We start from the raw sequence: 17,439 nt of genomic DNA, 5'->3' as shown, positions 1-17,439 counted from the left end.
GAGACAGGATGAATATCAATAAAAAATAATTCTAGCATCATTAAATTTTTAGTTTGTCGATGAAATGATGACGATGAAAGACAAATATTAGAAAACGGACAAAAGCACTGAAGCGTAAAGGAAAATTGGGCGTAAGCAAGAGAAGAGACTATAGTGTGGACAATTATTAATGTTTATAACCAAAGTAAAGAATATTTTCTTACATCTTAACAACGGTTTGTTTAAAAATGCCGCGTTTTCGCAAATAAAGGCATTTTTTGCGATGTCACTTGTCATTATAAAGAAGCAAAATAACTTTGGTTATTAAAAGAGAAGTGATTCTAAACGATATCTTTTTTTTGAACTTGGTTAAATTTCTAAAACCTTCTCCTAAGTGTAGTGTAACTAACACTTTTCTGAAAACCGCATCAAAATGGCGGATGAACGAATATAAGATAAATATAGGTACATATATATTATAGTCAAATTGAGAACCTTTTTAACGCGACTAATGACTGACGTTTCTTTTTGGACACCCAAGATTACTAAATAATGACGCACGTCACTACGGTAAAAATAAAACAAATCTTAGGAAAAGTTTATTTTTATTGATAGATGGCGTTGTGTACAAGTGATAAAAGTGATACGTTTACAAGTTTATTCTATAGATGGCAGTAAAAGGTTAGTATTTCTGGCGTTTTGTGTTTCGATCCGTTTCTTAAATGGATGTACTGGATTTGTACTGAAAAAAAATTTAAATATAACTAATTATTAGAACGTCGAGTAATTAAAATATTCAGTGCCTGGTTTCAAACTCCACTAAAGTAATTTAACATTCAGCTGAAAGTGGCGATTCGGTATTTCAAATTTTAATATATCTGTCGAACCCCCGTAACAGGTTGCAAGCCCATCGCTTATACAAGAGGAATCCCAAGTTTATAAGCCTATTCCTTACTCCCCTTTTACGACATCCATGGGATGAATATATGGGATTGTTTTATTCTAAATTTCCGGAAAACACACGAGACGAAAGCGGAAGAAAAGTAGCAAACTTACAAAATGCGCATACTTACCTTATTCTTGCCGAAGACATCCTGTATCTATCAGCCATTGTATCTTTAAACATTTCCGGCTTTCTTGTGAACGCTTTGTATTTATTATCTAGTTCATTAGCTTCGATATCCTGAAAGTTAACAATTCATGAATTTTCATAAGTGAGCCATATGCCGTGTGGTTCCCGGCAATGCCGTGTGGTTCCCGGCACCAATGAAAAAAAGAATAGGACCACTCCATCTCTTTCCCATGGATGTCGTAAAAGGCGACTAAGGGATAGGCTTACAAAATTGGGATTCTTTTTTTAGGCGATGGGCTAGCAACCTGTCACTATTTGAATCTCAATTCTATCATAAAGCCAAATAGCTGAATGTGGCCATTCAGTCTTTTCAAGACTGTTGGCTCTGTCTACCCCGCAAGGGATATAGACGTGACAATATGTATGTATGTATGTAGACATATGTACCTAAGTATAAGTAATTAAGTATAGTTTATATCTCAATTATTATTCTACGTATATAAATATCAAAAAGGAATAGTACATTTATCTAAATTTTGGAGTAGGTATATATTTTTACTGGCTTATACCCGCAGTTTCGCCTGCGGGAATTATCACTACTTTCAAAAAGCGACATATTTGGCGCCGCCTACAAAAGGTTATAGGTTTTTCGCAAATCCCACATGAATTAAACAGTTTTTACTAGGATGAAAGTATCCTATGTCTTTCTCAATAATCCTCATAATGTGTATAGCGACATCTCTAGGCCACAAGTAACAACAGCCAATCACGCGAAGCCAATAAAAGATTTCACGGATTGGAGCATATACAACCTGTGACACAACATCGTCAGAGCTAAAGAGGATGTATCACTACGATTTGTAGGTAGATGTATAACACCTAGACTGCCGGAAGATTTTACTGGCGGTCGAGCCTGAATCATCTCTAATATTACATACCTACGTAAAAGTTCAAGAAGATTGCATGGTTTAATGAGAACGCGTAAGATAGAAAGAGATTATTAATTTTACTTTCGCATTTTTAATATTAGTTGGGATTTAACTTGGGATAACCTACCATAAACCTCTGATTCTCCATAATTTGACTTTTCAGCACATTTCTGAACTCAATCTGTTTTCTTATCGCTTCGTTCGCGTTTTCCAATTTCCTCTGCAGCTCTGTAAACGCTTGTCTTCTCACGATGTCCATCTTCTCTTTTCGTTCTTGTCTCTCTCGCTCTATTTTGTTATTCCTCTCTTCTATAAGTTGCCTGTATTCTTTATTTGCAATCTAAAATAGAAAAAGGTTGTGCAGGTTTTTGCTATTAGATTTTGAAAAAGAAATAACTTTAACTTTGTCAAGAAATAGGTCAATCAGATGAAAACAAAATTGAGTGCATGTTATGATATGAACACACATTAATTAAGCACTTTTGAAATCGAATTAAGTCTATTATTCCACATTCTATTATTTATACGGAGGTGCAGAGTACTTATTGAATCAGTTACTCGGTGTTTCCAAAGCGTTGTCTCAACGAGCCTTTACTAAAGGTATATTTCCAGTGTTATAGGTACTTCTAGGCTGTCTTGGTAGCAAAACTTATTTTTTGTGCCACCTTTTTTCTTCTCGTGCAGATTGTAAAAGTCATTGAGATTATTATTTTAGGCGATGGGCTAATAATTGTCACTATATGAATCTTAATTCTATCAATAAACCAAACAACAGCTGAACGTGGCCTATCTCATGTCCCAGTCTTTTCAAGACTGTTGGTTAGTAAGGGATATAGACGTGTATAGCGGGCAACATTGTAGGCCCTTCCGGGGAGACATCGCGTCACCCTGCGCCCCCCTCGTCCATACCACGCCGTTCCCAGCGCCCGCGTCGAGGACCGCCCGTGCGCCTCATTGAACAAGGCAGTCTTTAAACAACGCGCGGACCGGTGCGGTATGCACTTCTTATTAGCGAGCGAGTTTTGTTATTTCTTTTTATAAGTTACCGAAGTAAAGTTGTTATCCCGTAGTTGGCTTTTACTTCTCGATCTCGCCCCGCTATACGTGATTATTGTATGTATGTTGTACAAGTCAATCAAAGGACAGGCTACACACTGTTTTATAGATGATAGGCTAGCAACATGTCATTATTTAAATCTTAATTCCATCATTAAACTATACAGGTGAACGTGGCCTTGCAGTCTTGTCAAGACTGTTGGCTCTGTCTACCCCGTAAGGGATGAAGACGTGATCATATGTATATGTACTTTCCTTTGGTACCTACCTCTTTAGTCATCCTCCTATCTCTCTCCATATTTCTCATCCTCTCGTCCACTCTTTCTTCTTCCATCCGTTGCCATTCTTCTGATATTTTTTCAGCTGCTAAGTCCAGTTCGTTCAGTTGTTCTCTCTCAATGTTGACATTTTCCGTGAAAATTCGCTTTTCTATTTGTAAATTTCTCTGAAAAAGATATTTGAGTAAGATAATAATAATGTACTCGTGTAGGTAGGCGGGTAATGTATTTTGTAAAGGTCGGATACATTACTAAATCGGTAATAAAAATAAAGCTTAATTCAGTTTTTTAACAACTTTAGAAGATTTACAAATTCTGGACAACCACCAACATGCAATAATTGATCAATTAAGTATAAGTAGGTTTTTAGCTACATTTTACTCTCATATGCCGTGTGGTTCCCGGCACCAATACAAAAAAGAATGGGACCACTCCATCTCTTTCCCATGGATCTCGAAAAAGGCGACTAAGGGATAGGCTTACAACCGTGGGATTCTTTTTTAGGCGATGGGCTAGCAACCTGTCACTATTTGAATCTCAATTCTATCATTAAGCCAAATAGCTGAATGTGGCCATTCAGTCTTTTCATGACTGTTGGCTCTGTCTACCCCGGAAGGGATATAGACGTAGTATAGACTTAGACGGCCTCTTTGGCTCAGCGGCAGTACGCTAGTCTGTGACACCGGAGGTCCCGGGTTCGAATCCCGGTCAGGGCATGATGAAAAAAGAACTTTTTCTGATTGGCCTGGGTCTTGGATGTTTATCTATATAAGTATTTATTATAAAATATAGTATCGTTGAGTTAGTATCTCGTAACACAAGTTTCGAACTTACTTCGAGGCTAACTCAATCAGTGTAATTTGTCCCGTATATATTTATATTTAGACGTGACCATATGTATGTATGTATGTTTACTCTCATATCACAGTGCATTTCAAATTGCTGTAGTTTTGGGAATTTTGTATGGTGTAGGTTTTAATGGTTCCTAGGCATTTTAGTCCTCTTATATATCATTCAGAGGAACTACCAAAGTGACCGGCCTGTAGAAGAAAAGTACTTAAGTTACAACATTTTTTTTTCAAAAAAAAAATGTTTTTTTTTTTTCTACGCCAAAATTTTAGTTTAATTAGACGATTCTTTCATAGTTTAAAGTCGTTTGAAGCTGATGAGTCATAATACATATATAATAAAAAATTAAGTATTGTTATTCAGGGTTTTCATATTTACAAAATATTTTGGTTTGATCAATTCGATATTTTTATACTCTGCAGCTGCGTGTGAGTGTACGGAGGGAATGTCAGCCTCGTCAGCCCTAGACGTGGTTATTATTTTTCAAATAGGTAAACCATACATTGATAGGTATTAATGCATTTTTACCATTTCCATAATCTTCTTCTGTTTCTCCGTCCTCAACTCTTCCATAGCGTTTTGAATCGTGTTGTTGTCTATCTCCCTCTCTCTTTGTTTCTGCTGTCTCAGTCTAGTCAATTTCTCTTCGTGACCTTCTATGAAGTTCTTCTTGTTTAACATCTGCTGCTCTTTTTTCCGTTTTATTGCTAAATTAAATTTGAAATTTACTTTACCACTCATTTCATACATAGAGAAATCACGCCTCTCTGATAATGGTGCAGAGAATTTTAAAATAAAAACTTTATTATTAAAATTAATCTTAATAATAAAAGGTCATTTATGTTTGATAGTAGTTGTATTTAATCTAAGGAGAATGTAATAAATTTTGAACTTGAATCACAAGTTAAAATAAATTTTGAACTTGAATCACAAGTTAAAATAAATTTTGAACTTGAAACTTACTTACCAATGCTACTTTTAGGTAAATATCCTATTCAATCTTATTTTTTAACTACTAAACAATAAGTATATAAAAAAATCTTATGTCGTAACCATTATAATGATCCTGCTCCATCTTCTTCTTCATCATCTCCAATCTCCTGTTCTCCTTCTCTCTCTCCTCCAGCAGTATCTCCTGTCTCTTTCTATTAGCGATGGCTATCTGTTCGTCGTATGCGTGACGGCGTTCCATCATCTCCTTTTGTCTTCTTTCCGCTTCCCTTTTCTCTAGTCGCTCCTGTAAATGTTATTTTTATGTTTAGCTAACTAAATGCGCGAATTTAGTGTCCTTACAAAATAATACAGGTTTTTTGCAAATTCTACAGGATAGTTTTTACCCGGATAAAAAGTACCCTATGTCCTTCTGCAGATTCTCAATGTTCTTTTGGATTGGTTACGTAGATAACGCGTGAAGAGACAATTACAAACAAACTTGCTTTTATATTTATAATAATACAATGGAAAGTTTGTTTCAAAGGTTCGTCTGCCAGAGAATACCGTAGGAGATCAGTTCACTTGGTTTTAATTTCTTTTTAGACAATAAAGTTTGAATATGTGCTTAGGTACCTACCTAAAAAATAAAATCATTGAGTGCGTCGATGATAGAATCGTTAACTAGTACCTGATGGAGACACATGTTCAAATCGCGTCTTGGTCATTAAAATAAAAATGTCTCTTATTTGATTTATGCCCATCAGTTGGGGTGCTAATCGATGCTATATTTGTGAGCTAAAACATCATGAAGGAACCTGCCCATTTAGGCAACTGCAACCATAATCCAAATATAAGATTTGGGTTCCCCTGAGGTTGCAGAATTTAGAAGGAAGTTGCTTCCTGTAAAAATCTGACTTACCCAGTCCAGGATCTTAGTCAAAATACGCACCCCGGGTTCCGACACAGGTGAAGATGTAACCGGGATTAGCTTACGACAGAAGTAAGAAGAAGGAGAACAAAATCTGGGCCCAAATGCAAAGAAATTGAAATTGCTAACTACCTTCTTCCGTACATCGTCCAACAACACACGGTGCCACATCACTTCCAGGTCTTGTTCTTCCTGCTCCATGTATCTCTTCTCCAGCATCTGCATCTTCTGGACTTCTCTCAGGTGACGCTCGTCTTCTTTAGTGCAACGCATGCCTTTTGCTCTGGAAAGTATTTTATTGTCAAAATCAGATTTCAAAATATATGTATATATGTAGAAAAGGGAATGCTTAGATGGATTGGTCATGTGGCGCGGATTGATAAAAGATGAGAATAAGAATGCGAATAGGAACAATGGAGTAGAAGGGCCTAGATTAATACATACATACATACATATAGTCACGTCCACATCCCTTGAGGGGTAGACAGAGCAAACCGTCCTGAAAAGACTGAATGGCTCAAATAGTGACAGGTTGCTAGCCCATCGCCTAAAAAAGAATCCCAAGTTTGTCTTACTATCCCTTAGTCGCCTTTTACGACATCCATGGGAAGAGATGGAGTGATCCTATTATTTTTTGTATTGGTGCCGGGAAACCATACGGCCTAGATTACCTACCTACCTAGATACCTTTATACTCGTAAAATTATAAAACTTCGGGGGTTTTCAAGGCAAGAGTGAATAGGCACTATTTTAGCCTGCGTGCATCACCCTGAAGATTGACGTCAAGCGCACTCAAAACTATTACAAATGAAAAAAAAGTGCTTGCCATAGGTCGGATCAAGAGTACCCGAAACTGCTGCTGCTATCATATAGAGGAGAATGTGGATGAAGTGAAAGAAGAATGTAGGGTTCATGACATTTGTAAAAATGTAGTCTCGTCTTTGGCTTTGTTTACCCAGCACGGGATATGGACGTTTTTACAAACTTATGTATGTACCTTACTTACTTACATTTTCTCCCTTTCCAAGGCCTTCTGACATTCAACAACCTTCTGCTTTTCAATTTCCTCTTCCATCTTCTGCGCTTTTTCTTCTCTTAGTTTGTTACAAATGGAATCTTCTAAAGCCTGTTTAGTAGCAATTTCCTGAATAAATTCTTCTTCTTCTTGTTCCAGCAATGCTTTGAGCCTGTTTCTTCGCTGTCAGAGATCTAATTCTTCTTGCTTGAATATTTGACGTAACTTCTCTTCAGTTCTGTTTATTATTAATCTGTTGAAAAGAAAAAAAAAATTAATTAAGGAGAATGGGAAGGCCTAGACGAATGTACCCTGATCACATCACAGATGTCCTGGCCTGTCAGGTCTAGGGTACCTGAAACCATCGAGATTGCATGAAGAGAGTCATGAATGTGGATGAAGCGAAAGAAGTATGCAGGGATACTGACCAGTAAAAAGATGTCCTCTCTGCCTACCCCTCCCGAAAAGAGGCGTGTTTATGCAATGTAACAAACTTAGTACTAAATAATTTCAATGCACCATTCAAACGAATGCAAAGTTCTCACAAATTAAACCGGTCATAACATTTGCGTACAAAGCGAAGACATATTTTACTTTTATGTTTAATTAAAATGAGTTAGTTAAAGTTGCAAACTGCAGAGTTAACTCTCTACGGATGCATCCATATCACAGAGGTAGTATTAAAAATCCTTTATTTTAACAAGAGCGTGCATTGAAGCAACAACCAGACATTTTTACCGATAAAAGTTAAACAGATAAAAGCAATTTGTAGCATTATATTAGTTTTTGTCTGATTACTAGAATTGCTCACAGAAACTTCTAGAAATCGTTTCTCATTAGACGATGTCAACTCATTAGGTAGGTATTAAATACATGTGTCACCTTTTATATGTAGATGTTAGTGTTGTTTAGTCACTTTAGACCTATGTATTTAGATATGTAAATAAAGAAACTCCCGTTTTTATCTAGTTAATAGACAATCGGCCAATCGTTAAAGCATGCCAGAGCTTTAAACAGCAATAAAATATCATTTCCAAAAACGTATTTTTAGAAAATCCAAATTATTGAAGCTGACAGCTAAGAAGAGATCACTGGACTTCATTACTAAATGCTCATGCTTAAAGACGTAGAACCCAATGCGCACTCTATGTCAAATATAATTAACTCTGCGATGCGCTGTGGTGATCCATATATCTATTCGCTGAATGCATTAGTGGAACAAGATCTAATGAAATGGAAAGTGAAGAATGTATTTGTAGAGCTTTGAACCTAAACACATATTATGTTCCATATAATTAAACAACAGGTACGTAATTAACTACATAAGCCATTTTAACGTGGGGTGCACTTGGAGAGTAGACGAGGGGCTTAGAACAAGACATTTTACTTATGCAAATGAACTGCGTCGTAGTCCACAACGTCTGCAAGTTTCTGCATCTCTGCCACGTCCACCACAGCCTCCATTTCTTTCCTTTGGCGTTCCTGGAATAAAAAAAAAACAAAAATTAAATTTCAGAAACTATGTAGTAGTTTGCTTTCATATTTATTTCATAAATCATTAAGACTTTTTTTATTGGCATAAAGAATCTATGAAATTTCATATAATATATATTATGGTGACGTTTCGTTTTACGCGGACTTCCTCGAGTATTGTGTAAATGTGTAACTGGTAACATTTTAAAAATAGTTTTTCGATGTCCCTTTAAGTTTAGGATGTCCCCGATATGATTAATGTACGTACGTATAGGTCTTCCCATTCCAACGGTCACATTCACACTCTTCTTGTAAGTTAAAAAAATAAAACAAAATACTTACTTTCCAAAACTGGACTGGATGTCCAAAATAAACGCCTTTTTTAAGTTTTAATTTGCTTATTCCCATGTTTTCTACCCTGATGTCGAGTTTGCACTGTTACCATGAAGGAACTGAGTGTAATTTGAAACGCAATCGATCAAACAGCTTGTCGGAAATATTGTTTGCACATGAGTGAATATACGAGTAAAAGTAGAATGTACTATAAAGAATATTTTTTTAAAATTATTCTTGAAATAATCATACTTTTCAATCGGTTACGAATTAAGTAAGTAGTTTAACTTATAATTTAGTTTATTTTTAATTTTAACCATTCATACACGTGAACTTAGTCATTGGCATTACTTAATAAAATTATAATTTTAATAAGCTACTCTATCGCATTGGGTAACACTGTAATGATAGGGTTGGTTATTGTTAATAAATAAATAACTAGTCAAAAATAATATCTTTAATCTTGCACGTCATAGCATCCATTGCATAAACTTAATTTAAGAAACTACACCTCTAATAATTGCTATTCCAAATACCCAATATTATTATGGCTTCAGTTTTATTTGCAATTCCACCTACTTAATTAAATTAAAAACCAAAGGGAGCGTACGAGTCATAAAGGCTTGTTCACACGTAATCACATGAGGTCACTCACCCTCGTTCTGAAAGTGCATTGACAGATTTATAGGGCAGTATTAGTGGTTAATTTACTAAATAGGCGTGGCGGAGAGTTATAAGGGCAGGGCTAATAAACTTGGGACTATACTTGTAGGCGATGAGCTAGCAACCTGTCACTATTTGAGTCTATTTGAGTCTAGCACATCGCCCAAAAAAGAAACCCAAGTTTGTAAGCCTTTCCCTTAAGCGCATTTTACGACATCCATGGGAAAGAGATGGAGTGGTGCTATTCTTTTTTGTATTGGTGCCGGGAACCACACGGCACCAATTTTGACTTGTACAATCTAGGGAAGAAAAGCTGCTAACGCTCCAGATTTCAGATATTTGTATTGATCCGCGATATCTGAAAGCTCTTGTAAATAGCTTAAAATGAATAAGAATAATTTCTTCGTCTGAAGTTGTTCAGAATTATTGTTTTTCCCCATCAAGGGGCCGCCCTTCCGCCCACAGCATTTCCGAGTGGCAATGTTTCCAACATAGTTATTTGTTTCAGTGTCCCCTAAATGCTGCAAAGATGATTGATTGTCTGTGGGGTACTTTATTACCGAAAGAATGGACACTCAAATCCTTCCATTGGATTTCGATGCTTCATCGTTCTTTTGCTGATTAGAATTCTTATATACAAATACATACGTAAGCGTTTGACAATATTTTAGTTTTAAGTCATCAAAATCAGAAAATAATAATATTTAAGGTTGAATGTACAATAGAGAATGTATATATTTTTGTAATCAATATCCCGAGGTCCCTCGGAGTGCTTTTATCTATTTAAATTATCTGGAAACCTAAGCAAGCATTAATGTTTAAAATAAATAAATATCTCGTAACACGTATATATGTATTTATTTATCAAGGGAAAGGCTAGTAGGCGGTGAGCTAACTATGTATGACATCATGCGACTTAAAACACCTACCATGCAATTTCAATACAAATAATGCAATAAATAATAGAATTTTCATATAGAATGTATGGTGATGCCAGGGCCGGACCAAATTCCGTAAGGGCGGTCTGCGGGCCGTATCGGCTTGGCAGATATTGAAATATCCATGGTCCCAGAGGAATTCGTCCAGGCATCACTTAGTTGCCGCACCCATTCTTCTGGAGGCTTCATACTTATAATCACGCCTGTAATCCTTGCGGGAAAAACGGAGTCAATAGTCTTGAAGCAATATGGCTTATTTATGTAATTAGATTCAAATAGTGATAGGTTGCTAGCCCATCGCCTAAAAGAAGAATCCCAAGTATATAAGCCTATCCCTAAGTCGCCTTTTGCGACATCCACGGGAACGAGATGGAGTGGTCCTATCCAGTTTTTTAATTGGTGCCGGGAACTACAAGGCAGTAAGTTACCTATTGCGTATTTTCGTTTTCCATTTTCGCCTCAATTTTACTTAGGAATTGTGCAACAAGTAAATGCTCGTCGAAGTAATGTCCATATCATAATCTTTCAGTCTTTTCAAGACTGTTGGCTCTGTCTCCTTCGCAAGGGATATAGACGGGACCATATGACAATGTATGTATGTATGTATGTATGTATAATCTTATTTTTAGTTGACTGGGTGCGGGTTTGCTTATGGCGCCCGAAGGAACTATTTCAGCGATTGTAGCAAAGTGGCCAATTCCCAGTGGGACCCGATAGTTATTTGACTATTGAAACGTAGCAGATATACATTCTATTACTTTTAAACAAGCTCAGTCATAATACAATGGGGGTATGTTATAATTCTACTAAATTATGTATTTGAAACCAATATGGGAAAGTGATATCAATTAGTTGTTCTTCGCTTTGCTTACATCATTCTTTAAATATTATAAGTGTATACTTATAATCTCATGTCTTTATCCCTTTAGACAGAGCCAACAGTCTCATAAAGACTGAAAGGCAGGCGGTTTTGCTTAAAGATGGAATTGAGATTTAAATAGTGCTCGCTCGTAAAAAGTTTAACAAAAAATATACTTCAGACTTTGAGTATTTAATTTTTTTTCTGACTTCAATGTCCGCTTATTAATAGGTATGTATAATACATCCAATCTTTGTCATTCATCATATTTCTAGCATCAGTCCCGGATGTATACTCTCTTATCGGCAGAGGAGCCCGGGGTCTGCCTTCGACCACCAGTAATTAGTAAAACAATAGTTAATTATAAACGGGCATCCGCCTGAATATGACCATCTACGTACTGCTTATAAGCCTTGAACAATCGCAGGTATACCTTATACCTGTACTTGGTAATCATCTATGCCCAGTGCAAAGAGGTTTAATCTGACCACCTAGCAAATTACAAACACTATAATGAGCCTTAAATCAGAGGATTAAAGTTCAAAATAAGATAAAAATATGAGGCAGGGACGTGCTAGGGCGATCATAAGGCTGTATGTATAAGAAAACGATTTTTATTAAGAATTTTTCCACGTAGGGCAACGATTTATGATTAAGCGTTGTGATGTTGAGATTATTATTAAAATTCTATCATGGTATTTAATTTTAGTGAAGATTAATAATGTAAAAATGAATTTTCCTTAAAAATGGAAATAACGACTAAAGCTATAATAAACATATAAAATATGAATATGAATAGAATTACCATAATCATACATAATCTTATAAATACATAATATGGCAAATAAAACATGACAGAAAAGTTCATTTTCAAAATATTCTGAGGTTACTAAACTATTTGTTCTTTTGCCTCGTTTTTTTTCAAAAAGCAACGTAAAATAACTGTTTTCTAATGTCATAACTACCTTAATTTTAAAATACCTATATCCAGAATGGCCAGTTCTGTAAAGTTGCGGAGGTTAGACGGGAGTCGTTTATTGAAAAAGCCTGTCTTACCCAATCCATGATCATGGGCTTAGGCGCATTCCGGGCTCCTCAACACAGAGCAAAAGCAACCGGAACTCACGTCAGAAGGATGATAATGAGAATGGACAATTTTTATCAACAAAAAGCCTTTTTAAACAGGGACTACACACCCTTATTTTAGATGAATGATGAAACATTAAATTACGTATTAATAAATTATTTCCCCTCTTTAAGCAGTATTGACACAAAGCCCATTATGAAATCAACTCATAATTCTACTCATAAGGTTTACAATCCGATTTCCCATAATTACATCTGCATCAATCCATTTTGTATAAACCGTTTGAAGGATTTGGCGATTTAAAAGGTTTCTTCACTCCCAATTTGGGTTGATATTCCTACCCTCATAACGGAGGAACAATGGGGAATGACCTTAAGGTTGTTAGGGCGCATGCGTACGGCGCCCCAGCCAAAAGTGTCATGGCCGTTCAGTCCGCGTATTGACGCCGCCGTGTCGCGCGTATCAAATATCTTTCCCTAATTAAATACGACCTTTACATATCTAAATATCTGCCGTGTGTGTGCTTGTGACAGTTTGTGTTGTAACGTGACTGTTTGCCAAGTGTTTGAGCCAGAAAGGAGCGGATCAAACCGGATTTTTCTGCTTCGAACTGGTTCACACCAGCCGTAAGTAGATTTTTTGTTGGAGCGATCATCGGTTGTGATAACGCCTTTATGCGTGTTGATTTCAGGCCTTTACGTGTGTACAGTCATATAGAGTAATGTCTGTTTTGTAATGTTCATCGATTTGGGAATGTTTTCGTGTCAGCCCGTTCGGTATTTTCCCCTTGGGTTTTATTAATTAATTCAAGTGAATCGCATTAATTTTTTCCCGCCCACACTTTGTTTTAAATGGGTCCACTTCGCTAGTGACTTTCCTTACCTGAAAATAATTAATTTTAACGTCTAATGAAAACATAAGCATACGAAAGAGATTAGATGCGTAGTGATGTGGTGCGTGCTTTATAAAATTGAAAGGAAATCATTAAAAGTATAGGGAAAAATTCTCCTCAATCAAGAAAATGCCAAGTAAACTTTGGAAATAATTCGTTGATTTGTAAAGGGAAAATGTAGCGTTACAATTGCATAAGGCAGTGTATTCAATCTGTAACCAAGTTAAAAAAATTCAGTTCACATCATTTTTGTAATAATAAAATATCTTCAGCAATCATACATAACATACAAATATTCACGTCTTTATCCCTGACGGGGTAGATAGAGCCAATAATCTCGTCAAGACTGAAAGGCCACGTTCAGTTGGACTGTATCGCTTAAGATGTATTTGAGATTCAAATAGTGACAGTTTTCTTGCATGATTGCGTACATGTACTTACTTATCATAAAATTTTTTCCTTTATAACAAAACTTACCATATCATTTTTTTCTACAATTATTTAAAGACACTTAACTTTCATTCCAATTGCAAGGGCCAATTATTTCCACCAAAATCAAAAACGATAATTATTCGATACAAAGGTTTCGAATCAAATTTTCCGAATGATATATTATTATATCACGTTTTTTCCCTGTAAGAGTAGATAAAACCAAAATCCCAATACCAAGTTCATGTGAATATAGCTAAATCCATAATTAAATAATTATATGATATAGCCATTGATCTGAGTAGGTTGAATGCTAACAAATTCTCTTAAAGAGAGAAAAAGTACGATTTTGAAACGTGCACATACAGGCAACGGTTTTGCCTTACCGTAAGAGCACTGGTTAACAATCAAACTAATGTACGTAACTCAAAAAGACCGTACGTAAGAGAGTGCATGACCGTATTTCTCACGTTTCAGATACCTTAACCATTCATCCATAGGCCTCAACGAATTCCAATAGAACTGGTACATAAATTCCAACAGGAAATGTAATATAGTGCGATTTGGGGTAGGAGTTAGGGGAACGAAACGTTCCCCTTCTACTTGAAACACTTTACTCGGCTTGTACCGATGCCTGCGCCTTTTCTAACGAAGACATAGATTTTTATCAACCGACAGGTATACCGACGTCAGAAAAGGAGGTTCGTATAAAAAACAATACACAAGATTGTTCATGATTATGTCGAAATATACTAGCTCGATTTGGATGGGAGTTCTGTTATCGAATTAAACATTTCTTAAATACGTAATGATTATGTCTATATCGCTTAAAACAGTCCAAGACTGAGAGGGCAAGTTCAGCTGAATGACTTGTTGATGGAATTGACATTCAAAAAGTGACAGGACCCTTCACCTAAAAGAAGGGTCTTAAATTTGGTTAATTCCACTTTGATAATCCAGGTGATATCACTTGGGTAATCCTTTCCCTCTTCGACTTTTACAATTTGCACGGGAAAAGAAGCAGCTGTCACACATTATGTATTTTCTTTGCTACCAGACCAGCGTGGTCGTTATATAAGTTATCATTTCTTAGAAAAAGACGAGTCTCGTGACTATTATCTTTCGCTCAACCCTTAAGGTATTGATACTTGGTAAATCTGTGTATGTATGTGCATAATAAAAATAGTACAAAGGCTGAATTATCGTAAAAAGGACAACTACGATCTGCTATTTATGTTGGCCAAGAATTAAATAAATTAATATTAGCTTTCGCCTGCGGATTCTCCCGTAAAAAGTACCATAAGTACGTACGTTTCCGTACTCCACCCACACTGTATGTATGTAAAATTTCATAGAGATCGGTCAGTGGTTTTGACGGACAAACAAACACATAACCACACATTATCATTTGTAATATTAAGAATTGATTCAGGGACAGATATGTACACAAATTGAGCCAGCCTTTAAATAAGTACCTACATATCTACACAGCAGGTACGGTTTTGAAAAAAAGCTGTAAATATTTGGGGTCGGAAGGGGGATTTTGTGAAATGCGGTCCCTCGACGCACTATAATCAAACTAAAGGGTACCCTAATATAGAACTTGCTGAGGAAATAGATCCTTATGTAAAATAGTTAGGGTATAAAATTGAATTCTTTCTTTCTTTGTAAATGCATTTCAAGATGTTACCTTTCGTTTTTCTTTATTGATTTTGTTTGAAATTGCATTTTTTTTCTGCAATTTAAGGCTTATAACGAAAAGACAAAGTTTTAATTTGAAATTATTTTAAAAAATCAAAAGAAATATTTTGTGCGTCTGTCTTTTCATAACTTACTATAAAGATAATTATAAATTTCATATTATTTTAGTGGTTTATTTGTGAAATTAATAAATTTCCATGACACCATGGTGACACCAGTCACCTTTGGATCCGGCTAAATCACTCATCATGAAATCAGTAACGGAGAACAATACGGTATAAGCCTAGCCTTGTATTTCAACTGTAATTTATTCATAGCTCGGTCCATTCTGCGGATATTGTGTAGATTGCTTTCATTCATTTGTTTACTGTTGAGTCTTATTGTCGAATATTGGCAAGGTAAATAAATATATACGTAGTAAATTATATAGATGGCCCTATAGTTGAAAACTTACGTTAAGAGATAAACTAACTCAACGTCAATTTTTTACTACTATCAATATCTGGTGCCGTGTGGTTCCCGGCACAAATATAAAAAAGAATATTATCACTCCATCTCTTTCCCATACATATTGTCACGTCTATATCCCTTGCGGGGTAGACAGAGCCAACAGTCTTGAAAAGACTGAATGGCCACGTTCAGCTATTTGGCTTAATGATAGATTTGAGATTCAAATAGTGACAGGTTGCTAGCCCATCGCCTAAAAAAAAGGAATCCCAATTTTGTAAGCCTATCCCTTAGTCGCCTTTTACGACATCCATGGGAAATAGATGGAGTGGTCCTATTCTTTTTTAATTGGTGCCGGGAACCACACGGCACTCGGCATCTCTTTCTCTTCTGTCACCATTTAAATATTTTCAATCTTTATCAACTTATCATTAAGCCAAACAGCTGAACGTGGCCTTTCAGTTTTTCAAGACTGTTGGCTCTGTCTACCCCGCAAGGGATGTAGACGTGACCATATGTTTGTATCTATAAAAACTTTTCCGTAACTGACTGACTGACAAAAAGGCCCTAACTGTTGTGTCAAGAGACTTGAAATTTCGTATGTAGGTACCTTATATAGTAATAAGAATTTCCCGAAATTCTCACAGGAAAGGATATTAGCGGGATTATTCGTTTATTAAAATTAGTGAAAAAAAAACAATCTTAAATGATACCTAATATTTTTACTGTCGCATAATTGGTATTTAGTTTGTGAAAAGCAAATGACACGTGAAAAATATTTAGTCACAAAGAATTAGCAAGGTGAAGCCTAACCTGTTGTGATGTTTAAGAAAGAACTTAGAAAACACACAGCTTTAAGTGCAATGTTAAAGAAACAAAGAATTTCTAAGCGTTTCATCCTATTTCTTCTTCTAGGAAGTATTAAGTGAGACTTGAATACTCGACCATTTTAAAATACTAACCGCATAAGCTCAATTTTCTAAGCTTTCGCCGTTCTAAGCCCAATGCGATTTACCACATTTACCGGAGCTGGTACATCTATTTCAAATCGATTCAAATGCTTTTAGAGGCACAAATGCATTGGATTCCTTGGATCTTACGATAGCCGTGGAAAATTCAGTTGCGACGTTACTCGGATTGACTGTAGTACGATCGGATTTGTTCTCTATAAGTTGAAATCGGATTTGGGAATTTCGACGTTATTTACTTGATAAAAACATACATACACATACATTTAGTCACGTCTGTATCCCTTGTGGGGTAGTCAGAGCCAACAGTCTTGAAAAGACTTATAGGCCACGTTCAGCTTTTTAGCTTGGTGATAGAATTGGGATTCAAATAGTGACAGGTTGCTAGCCTATCGCATAAAAGCAGAATCACAAGTTTATAAGCCTATCCCTTAGTCGCCTTTTACGACATCCATGGGAACGAGATGGAGTTGTCCTATTCTTTTTTTATTGGAGCCGGGAACCACACGGCACAATGAAAACTAGAGATAACACTTAATAAAAACACAAAGAAAAGTTACAAAATATTATAAAATCCACTTATTTCTTGGTTATTGCTATGGCTATGGCT

General features: G+C 36.0%; 1 protein-coding gene across 1 annotated transcript; it reads right to left on the bottom strand.

Moving 5' to 3' along the window:
- Positions 1–1,048: 1,048 nt before the first annotated feature.
- LOC106138470 (trichohyalin-like) lies at positions 1,049–12,370 on the bottom strand. Its single transcript, XM_060951719.1, has 9 exons — positions 12,362–12,370; positions 8,441–8,521; positions 7,035–7,222; positions 6,157–6,307; positions 5,217–5,400; positions 4,692–4,870; positions 3,305–3,481; positions 2,108–2,320; positions 1,049–1,162 (listed from the first exon to the last, which is right to left on the bottom strand). The coding sequence occupies exons 1-9, from the start codon at positions 12,368–12,370 to the stop codon at positions 1,049–1,051; spliced, it is 1,296 nt and encodes a 431-aa protein (XP_060807702.1).
- Positions 12,371–17,439: the final 5,069 nt, after the last annotated feature.

This window comes from Amyelois transitella, chromosome 26, assembly GCF_032362555.1.
Source record: "Amyelois transitella isolate CPQ chromosome 26, ilAmyTran1.1, whole genome shotgun sequence".
NCBI lineage: Eukaryota > Metazoa > Arthropoda > Insecta > Lepidoptera > Pyralidae > Amyelois > Amyelois transitella.
This window is presented reverse-complemented; position numbering and strand designations above follow the sequence as displayed.